This window comes from Strigops habroptila, chromosome 17 (genome assembly GCF_004027225.2).
Source record: "Strigops habroptila isolate Jane chromosome 17, bStrHab1.2.pri, whole genome shotgun sequence".
Lineage (NCBI taxonomy): Eukaryota > Metazoa > Chordata > Aves > Psittaciformes > Psittacidae > Strigops > Strigops habroptila.
The window spans coordinates 2,793,236-2,803,162 of NC_044293.2; the positions used below are offsets into that span (position 1 = coordinate 2,793,236).

At 43.3% G+C, this 9,927-nt stretch overlaps 1 protein-coding gene across 4 annotated transcripts in view; it reads left to right on the forward strand.

The window, feature by feature from the left end:
• Positions 1–8,626, forward strand: part of ARHGEF12 (Rho guanine nucleotide exchange factor 12) — a 76,021-nt gene extending 67,395 nt beyond the window's left edge. For all 4 annotated transcript variants that reach the window (XM_030505250.1, XM_030505251.1, XM_030505252.1 and 1 more), the window contains 4 exons: positions 558–1,043; positions 2,500–2,813; positions 3,562–3,634; positions 4,239–8,626. In XM_030505250.1, coding sequence (XP_030361110.1) covers positions 558–1,043; positions 2,500–2,813; positions 3,562–3,634; positions 4,239–4,249 — 884 coding nt within the window. In that variant the 3' untranslated portion in view covers positions 4,250–8,626. The remainder of the gene's footprint in view (positions 1–557; positions 1,044–2,499; positions 2,814–3,561; positions 3,635–4,238) is intronic.
• The last annotated feature ends 1,301 nt before the right edge of the window (positions 8,627–9,927 follow it).

Below are 9,927 nucleotides of genomic sequence, written 5' to 3' on the forward strand. Positions count from 1 at the left end.
AGTGTTCTGCTCTTGACAGCATCGCATTTTTGTTTTCAACAATATGTCCTTAATATGAAGTGTTGGGTTGGGATAACTTGAGAACTAAAGGAATGTGGGTTGAAGTTCAAACAAGCATAAATTTGCATGAAATTTTAGGGGGAAAAATATGTCTTCAATATTTTATTTTTTTTTTTGTTCTGTCATTTCTAAGTTGAGTGGAATATTTTCAATATGCTTCTTTCTCCGGTGGGAATCCCCTATTATGGCGATAGTTGGGGGGCATGGGAAGAACCTATGCACTCCCCTGCACTCCAGCTCGCTTGCTGGGTAATTTCACTAGATGATTTTTTTCCCTAAGCAAGATGGAACTTGTACTGACATGTTTGCTCTCGCTTGTAAAACGTGCAGGAAGGCTTCAGACCTAATATACGTATTTTTATCCCTGTTTTTCCTACCAAGAGCAATGAGAGGGCTGGCTGCTACGAGATACACCTTTTTCAAAGGGCAGCCTGGTTTAATCACCATTCGGGAGGTTCTGGTCTGTGAAGCCTTGTGAATATTATCTCTACTTGCAGTGGGCTTGCTGAAGCAGTTGTTGGTACAGCAGCTTGGCTTCTCTGAGAAGGGGACCCTCGAAGACCGGCAGCGCTTTCCCAGGTTTAGGACCGTTTCCCAAGAAGGCCAAACGGAGAGTGGAAATGAGCCTGGACTGCAGCACCCCGAGAATAACAAATTCCACCAGCCTGGGACAGACAGAGCGCTTCCAAGAACCGCAACTAATGAGTCTACAGCTAGTTATGGCCTCCGGACTTCAGCTGAATCGCCAGCTTCAGGAGATGCCATGCAGCTGATGGAGAGAGACCCCAGATCGAGTAGTAACTTAGCAATAGACCGCATGAGTATGAATCTGGAGATCTCAGCCACGGAGCTGGAAGGGGTGGGTGCTGATGAAAGCGGGGAGCATTTTTTTGATGCTCGAGAAGCTCACAGCGATGAAAATCCATCTGAAAGTGAACTAATGGAAAGGAAGGAGGAAGAGGATGTGCAAATACGGATCTCAGGTGAGCATATTTAACTCACTCATTGAATGTCGGTCTGTCCAGATTCAGTATTAGAGGCTTTCTCTCTTATATGGTATAGGACACTTAAAGTTAACTCTTGGACTTTGACAGTCATTTTAGCCCCGGAAAGGGCTGTGCAAACATGTTCCTAATTAATTCTCTATTTTATGAAAGCAGAAGCTGAAATACTGTGGGGTTAATACACTGTGACAGACTGTAATTACAGAGGCACTGGGCACAAAGCAAGCTCTTGATTGCGGTTGCCACTGGACCACTTTATCTCTCAACTGACTGTTAGGATCTGTAGGGAAAATGTGTTGCCTGAAGGCAAAGCACTTCCTTAGTCGGTACACACAGAGCCCTCATGACTCATGCTATTTCGTAGATACTGTGTTGGCTTCTCCTGATCAAGCTTCAGAAAAGGAACTTAAGAGTTTAGCTTTGCACTGTAATTGTCTTGCGACCTTACTTCTGCCTGAAGCTCTTAAAAGCTTATTGGTATTTTGTGTTTAGAAAGCCCTGTAAGTTTTAATCAGCCAACATGGTGACACTGCACTAAATTGAGCACACAAGTTGAGATTTATCTCCTGTGCATGTTGTAGTAGAAATAGCTGCTAGTAGGTAGATTCTATGTAACTCCTGGTCTTGAAATCTCTTATCGTAAATATGCTTGTGTTTTCAAATTGGATTCTGTCAATGTGCATAAGCCAATCTGTGACTGTCTGAATGCTGCCTTCCAACTCCATATTGAAAACAATTTTTCTTTCCCTGAATTACTGAGATATTTTAAATTATTAAAATCGAGCTAACAACGCAAAGCATCTAATTTATTTGTCATCTCTTATGCTGTTTACTTTCTTAACTGTGCAGGGACATCAAAATTAGATAGACCTGGGTTTTAGTCAGTTCTGCCTCGCTTTGCTGGAATACTGTAGAGAAATTGAACATAATCTCATTGTTACGTGCAGGTTGTGAAAACATTTCTATCTATAGTTGCTGTATCTTTTAACATGTCATCAGCAAGGCGAATTTTCAAGCTAACCAGTTTAAAAGCATCCTCAGCACCATAGCTGTCAAGTGGAAATCTAGCCGTCTGATTTGTCAGGTGCCATTAGTGTAAGTGCAGATTTTCCAGACATTGTAATAGAAATACACATTTAGGAACAACAGGAAGGGAGGTGATTAGCTCATCATATCATGTAATCCTCCAACTGCAGTCCAGAAACAAGCTACAATCTCTGAAGCTCAATTCAGAACCAAACCAGTCTGGTCCGAGACAATCCCTATTCTGTGTAGTGTTCACAAATGCATTTTCTTATCCATTTTAAAACGTCCTTGGAGGTGGGCCTCTCACCATTTATCTTTCTTAAAGTCTGCTTAAACAGTCTACTCTAGTTCAGTGGTTCTTGGTGATTATTGAGCTGGAGGTGTTAGTGAAAAGCTGTTCTCTTAACAGGAAATTATTTGATCCTCGATGGATATGGAACAGTGCAGGAGAGCTCCACAGACGAGGAGGTATCGTCTCTAGTTCTCCAGTGCACCGCAGGTGGCCGCGCCTCTTTGGACTCTGCACAGCAGCAGCCACTTTCCCCACGGGACACCCAGTCAGATGGAGGAAGCTCCCCGTTTGCTGAGGAGATGATGGCTTCACGCTGGGGAGCAGTGGAAGAGTCCTGCTCGTTTGTAGCAAGCCCTCACTTCTCTATAGAGTCGCGTGTGCAGATGATGCAGTATATTCAGAAGATAGAGGATGACCTTGAAAAGTTAAAGGTATACTGCGTTTCTATTCACAGTATTGGGGGTTTCATATTCCTTAGGTTTTGTTTCAGGAAAGAGCTCGAATACAATTTTTTGTCTTTGGCTCTTATCTCTGGAAACTTTTGAAGCAGAATCTTGGTGGTGGTTTGTTTGCATTAAGTTGTGGGTTACAAGAGGCGAGTAGCTCTGCTAGAGCTAGCGGGTATGTGTATTGCTTTGATTTGAACTTGGAGAGATTCCTGAGGGATAGGACAAACCTGATGTAAGTCTGTAACAGTGGAGTTTTGAAGGCACCACTGGCCTAAGGAATATGAATTCCTGACATGAAAAGACTTATCAAATCTGTCTCATACTGCTGCCAATGTCAGATGAAGGTGCTACGTTGCAGTAGACCAATAACAGTGTTTTCAGACTTAATAATTTTTTGTATGTGATGGGGATTCTGTATGCATAATAGCCATTGCTGTAGAACGTTTGTAGCATCTTGATGTATGAAGCATACCAACATGTTAAGTCAGTAGGCAGCCTTTAATTTAACTGAAATCTGAAAAGAAAATGGCATGTTGCATACAAATAGAAGGCCTGGTAAAGATGCTGATAAAGGAGTTGAGATCCATTGTGGGTCATTGTGCAACATGGGTGATTCCGGTCCCCTCACCTGCAGTGAAACTTCTCTTTTCCCATCTGAAGTCCTCTTTGCTCACTTGGTAAATAGAGGAAAAAGCCACTTGAGTTTTTGGGGTTTGTTTTTGTTTTTTAGGAGGTTGAGGAAGACTACACCATTCTCCGACGCCAAGGGCTGGCTGGATCAGCCTCCACAGGAGAACACTCAGGTACACAACCACAGTGTCTGTAATTGGTAGCATATAGCATGTTAGCTTCAGACATTAAACAAAGAGCACAAAGTCAATTAGTAATGTTTCTCACACACTCGAAAAAGGTTTCACCTACTTCAGCAGCTCTGCCAGGGCTGAGACCATGCCGATTCCAGGAAAGGTCAGTTGAATCCGTCGGGACTCATGTGCAGAGGAGCTTGTTCCTTCCTCTGAAAAGGAAGGAACAAGCTGTCTCACCCCTACCTGCCAAAGATCTACATCTCAGGATGTACAGCTTCTCTTTCAAAGAAGCCTAGATTGATGTAAAGACCCAAAGGAAGATTTCTGAATGTGTAAAATGATTAAAATCTGCCTTTTCTTTCTCTGGGGTCCCTGTGATGCTGTGTGAAGTGGTTGCCATGGGTCTCTTTAAATTGGCTTTAGGCATCCTAGAGAGGTAATCGCTGGAATTGCTGGCAAAGGTCTTAAGGTTAAATGGGTGCACTGTCTTTCATGTAACATGTGTTCTCTGCTAGTATTACTGTTCTAGGCATTCACCTCTCATTGCATCCCCCTTCTCTCACCACCCTTTTTCTCCCTTCTTTTGTATTTCCTCCTTCAGACAAAAGCTAGTCATGTTTTCAGGCATGGCTGAAGATTGGATGAAGAGCATCAGGACTCAGCACCCGCTGTCTTCTCTGTGGACTCTGAGACAAGAGGGTTTGGACCATCCAAACGTGAACCATACTCTAGCAAAGTGGGCATGGGGTGCTTTTCCTGTGGGGCATCTGCACTATCTTGTCAGTGAGGGAGTCTATTCTATTCTGCTCCGCTCCTTGCTCGCAGAAATTCATTTTTCAGAACAGAAAAACCAAACCAAATGTACAGAGCTTTGGGTGTAGGATATAAAAATGTATTTAGAACATTAAAAAAAGAAAATCAATGTATTTATTTGACTTCATTCCGTGTATCAAAAGCACATTTTAATTTTTTAATCTGCCTTTTTTTTTTTGTTCTATTTTAATTGGGTAGTGACAGTTCTAGCCCTCTGCATATAGTACACCCTGCCTGCCACTGCTCCTGAACCAAAGGTCAGGTCTGAGGGGAGAGGGTGTGCTTATGTGCAAGTATATCTTTACTTCACTGGACTGGACTCTGCACTCCCTGCTGGCAATCAAGCTGCCATGCGAAGAGCTACTTATGAAGGTGTTAGGATGACTTGTGGCTGGAACTATCTGTATTCACCAATTGCATGGGAACTGCTCGTGTCACCACATGTGTAACAAGAATTTTCCATGCACTAAATAGCCAGGCACTTCAGATGGGCAAATTTGCTTTATCCCCCTCTCCCATTGGGGGTCTCCTTTGTTGACACGCAAGATTAAACTGGGAGAGGAGAAAGATGGGTTTAATTTTTTCCTTGACTTTGTTGGCTTTGATCATTGTGTCCTTTGTAAAGTGATAGAAATACTTGGACCTGCAGCACTTTTGTAACTCTTCTCTGGATCAAAAAGAACAAATGCAAACCCAGAAGTGTTTCAAAGATGTGGGGCAGATCTGCCCCTGGTTCACTACTGAATGAATAAGGGCTGCCATTTGAGTTAGCCACAGGTACTGCTGATTATAGGGCCAGTAAGTTTTAGTACCTGAAAGTATGTCTTGCTGAGGGCTTGGGGTGGGGTTGGGGGTTTTTTGGGGGGTGGGGTTGGGTTTTGATTTTGGTTGTGGTTGTTTTTTTTCTTTCCTGAACTGATTTGTGCCAATGTGTTCTTACTGAAACAGAGATGTGCAAAACAGAGAAGGCTGAACCAGCTCTCTAGTATTTCCTTATGCCTGTTCTAATGGGTTTTGCTGTTGGAATTCCTTCCAGTCTGGGAATAAGATACAAATACAAGGCATCAGCAGAGCTAACGCTGGACAGCCTAAGCTGGTTGTGCCTCTGCTCTGAAGTTGGTCTGAGGGCAGGCAGTTCCTGCTTGGCATAGGGTGGTTCAAGCTGTCCCCAGTGTCAGACACAGTGAATAGGACTGCTAGTGGAAAGTGTGTAAGTCAGTCTCTTTTACGCCCTCTTTCTAAGGTTTAAACTACTTAATGAACCCAAACTGAGCTGCCTGCCAAACCTGTAAATCCTTTTAATGAATCAGAACTGCCATAGCGTTGTCTGCATCAGGAAGTGCTGAGAATCTGTCTTTGGCCAGCATAAAGATCATACCCCCTGCTCCTTTAAAACAAACATTTTCTCTTTAGCTACTGGCAAGAAATCAGTTCTGTCCTTTTTCTACTCACGTAGGAAAAAACCAGTTCTTTTTCTTCCCAGTAGAAATATGCATGGGATAAGTTTATGTAAAGATTGACAGAGGTTGAACAGAGATATTTTGAGCCTGATGTGAAAGTTGGAGCCATGAGCCCTTACAGAGTAGGGGGGAGTTTCTCTTGTTTCAAGAGCCAATTGCACAAAGTCTTGTTTTTCACCAGCAGAGCGTTACACTGCCAACACAAGCCAAAGTGTTCTCTTCCAGGCTGGCAGGAGCTTCCTCTTCCTTGGGACCCACCAAGGCCTGTCCTGTTGCACCTGTATGAGTATACTGTCAGTATTAGCCAAGCACTTCCATTCTTTCAAGGGTGGTATCTCCCCTCCTCACCTTCAGCCATACAGTTTCTTGGGTTATAATCATCTGAACTTCCCCTGATAAGCCCCCAGACTAGAAAACTGCCTCATGCTGATGTGGCATCTTTTACCTGGTCCTGCCAGAAAGAGAACTGGGCTATAGATGGTTTGTAAAGCCCTTCCCTCCCCTCCCAACTCCCTTTCATTAGCTGGATGATGCTTGCCTGGGTCTACACACTCCAGAAACAGGAGCAGTTATTATGACCTTAGCTGTCTAAAAGCTTTCCAGCAGGCTTCCATGGGTGATTGAAAATTACCCCTGAATTCTATTAGAGAAAGCTTAGTCTGGCTTTTGAAGAGTATGTTGAAGGACCAGCAAAAATGGGACCTGTTAAACCTGTAAAGGCCTGGTTGCTTAATGCTCTTGTAACTGAAGACAAAATCCTTGTTGCTCTGATGTTCTCCAAGTATTTCAAGGTTCATGGTGAGCAACATATTGCACAAGAAGCATATATAGCTGTTAGCATGTACACAGCATATAGATGAGCTATGGGGGAGCAGTCTGCCCATGCTGCCTCTGACTTTTCACCTTTGCATAAGCATTTTGTAGCATCATCCACCACTGCATTGTTTCATCTGTTACAGATGTAGCAGCAGTGAAAAACCTGGGAATGCAGAGTATTTGTGTTGCCATGTCAGCCTTACGTTTCTGTCTCCAGAGCTCCTGGAGTGGAATTTTCCCCACCATTCCCTAATGCTTCTTTGGACATAATCCAGTGGGAGGTCGGGTGCAATTCTGTCTCTGTCACCTCTCAAGATGTATGGGGGTAACATCCACGCTTTGTGCCAGGCTGGTGACAGTGGCAGAGAAGCCTTTCTACTAGATGAAATGGACAGTCTCCAGAGCAAGAGATTGCAGAGAGCTTTAAGGAGTGTTGGAGAAGACCAACCCATTTGAACCCAGTTTTATGGGCAATACAAATGACACATTGTGCTCTGTCCTGTTTGGTTTTTGTTTCAGCTGGCCGCCTTATGCTACATTGATCATCCTCACAAATGGGGCATTACTCCTCTAGAAAAATGCTGGTGGGATCAGGGAACCATTATCTTCTGAGAGCAGTAACCTGAAATAATGGGGGATTCCTTTTTCTTCTGTAGCACATCTACTGTATGGCAGACCTCAGGCCATGTCTCTGAGTGGAAGGAGCTGGAACTCAATGCACTATTCAGGATTCTCACTTTTGTTTCACCTTTAAGCCATAAGATTATCCTATTATAAATTCCAGTTTTCAGTGTAAGGAAGCATTTTACTTTGCCCCTGGTTGGTGGTTGAATGATTGTACATTCCCTTATTCAAACTGGATAGCAGAGCAGGACAATGTTCTCTGGTTTGTTTGCCCCAGCCGCTCCTCCCCATTGTTAGTTGTTTTTCTTTCTCCCCCAAATACAAGATGAGCAAGGGTTTCTTATCTTGGGAACAAAGATGTAGTATAGCAGCCATCCTTTGCATATCCTTCTGAGAAGTGATTTCTGCAGTTAGGGGTTGATGGACAAGTCGGATGGGTACTTTCTGGAATGGGGAATTTCCTTCTCCCATAGAAAGATAGAAGAGCAAATGCTAAGCTGGTGTTTGATCACTCTGGTTTCTCGAATATACCTTGTCTGTAGGGAGGGAAGATTTCTTTAACATCCTATAGGTGGGATCAGAAAGAAGGATGAGGAATGTAGCTCGGAAGTAGTTCAGATGGTTTTGGTCAGCTTTCAGACAGCATTATGCCTATTTCCAGTATTCTCATAAAACTTAGATATTCTGATTTACACATACTGTCCCTGTTATTAGAAGATGGGTCTGATGCTTCAGCACACAACCCTTAGTAATAATCTCAGTGCTTGATGGTATCTGGTGTTTTCTCCCTCTGTTCCCCAAAGAAATCCCTTCATTCCTTCCCCTCCCCAAAAGGTGCCAACTGACAAGCAGATGTACTGCAAAAGGGATACTGCAGCCAAAACACTGCTGTTTTCTTCTGAATTAAGTCTTGTGGAGCTCTCTTCATACTAGGATATTTTTATTTCCTTTGTACAACATACAATCATGTACTCGTAACAGAGATTTACTTTAAAGAGAAGAAAAAAATCTGGAAGTATTCTTTAAAAAGAAAAAAATACACAAATCTTTATTAATAATCCTGTATTTTTACTGATCATGTTTGAATGTCTAAAAAGACTTTATTGTTCTAATTATCCAGATGTATGTTTGTAAAATAGCTCTTTTATGACTTAGCTGATAAGGTTGTATGTTTCTGGAATTAAATATTGGTCACTTAAAAAAAAAATCTGTTTTCAGGCTCTGGGAAATAGAAAATTTAAGCGTTTCAAATATCATTAAATAAGCTTAAAGGAAATGAGTTTTGTCTGCTGGATTTTTGTGGGGTTGTTTTGCTTTAGTTGCGTGGAGCATTTTGCAGGGCAAACTGTCTTGGTGGGCAAAGGAAGCTTTCACTTGAGATGAATCTGTTGTTCCTGTTGCAAATGTGGGACCCCCAGTTCTCCCACTTAACACAGTTCCTATTGACCAGTCGCTCTTGCTTGTGGAGGGAGCAAGAGCCTCCTGCCCGCGGTGCTGGAGATGCCCCCCTGTGCTGAGCTGTCCCGGCTGACTGGCAAAGCAAGTGGCAATGCTGCTTTCCTCCTCTGGTCGAGGTAAAGGGGTCCTGTAGCTCCAAGCACTGACTGTTCCCCTTCCTGATGTGCTGTCTCCTCCTAATTCCAGAGGAAACGTTTGGGCCGCTTGAGCGACTTTGGTTCTAGCTGGTGAGTTCTCTCTAACCATCCGTGTTGCCTCCCCATCCTAACCTCATGAATAAACAGTGCAAGAAATGGGTGTCTCTGGACTCGGCAGACGCTGCTTGTAGCAGTGTATCTTGGTTTGTGTGTCTTCTCCAAAGCTTTGTGCCCAAAATGATCCACGGGGAAGGGGGGATATCTGAGTTTCAAGAGATTTCAATCAAGTCTTACAGATTGTGACATTGAAGGCACCAGGTTCAGGCTTTCACAGATGCGTAAGTAGCTCAGCCAGATTTCTGCTGGCCACAGTGAGTTAGTATCTGAAGTGCCTCCTGAAAGAATTCAAGTTCCAGATCAGTAATCAATGCTTCTGCGCTGATTATATTCTGGACTTGGACTTCTTGGCTTCTCAGTGGTGGTGTCAGCAGGAGTCTTACACAAAGGCTATCATCTAATATCTGCGTATGGGGTCTAATACAACGAGTATCATGCTAAACCAATGCAAAAGAAAGCTCACAAAATCAAACAACAGCAGAAGTGTGTTGTTTTGGGAGCTGCCTTTTAAAGGATAGTGGTGTTTGGTTCCTTGCCAAATGCAGTCTTTATTGTACAAGGAAGAATGTCCACATGTCTTCCCTTTAGCGGTGACCAGCGAAGAGCAATTAGCACAAAGCATCACTACAAGAAAACAAACAAATCTGCCACTTGATCTAAGCTGAGACTGATGCCTCGGGATGTTCTTCACGGTGAGTGATGCCTTGGTTGTGTTTTGCACAGCTCGTACTGCACCTGTGGCCATTCTGGTGGTTTCTGCAATTGCTGGGTTTATTTTGGAAGTGGAATTCTACTCCTTGTAGTGAATTTCCTACTTGAGTGCTACACGCACCATTTCATTCACGGGAATGCTTTCTGTTCACAG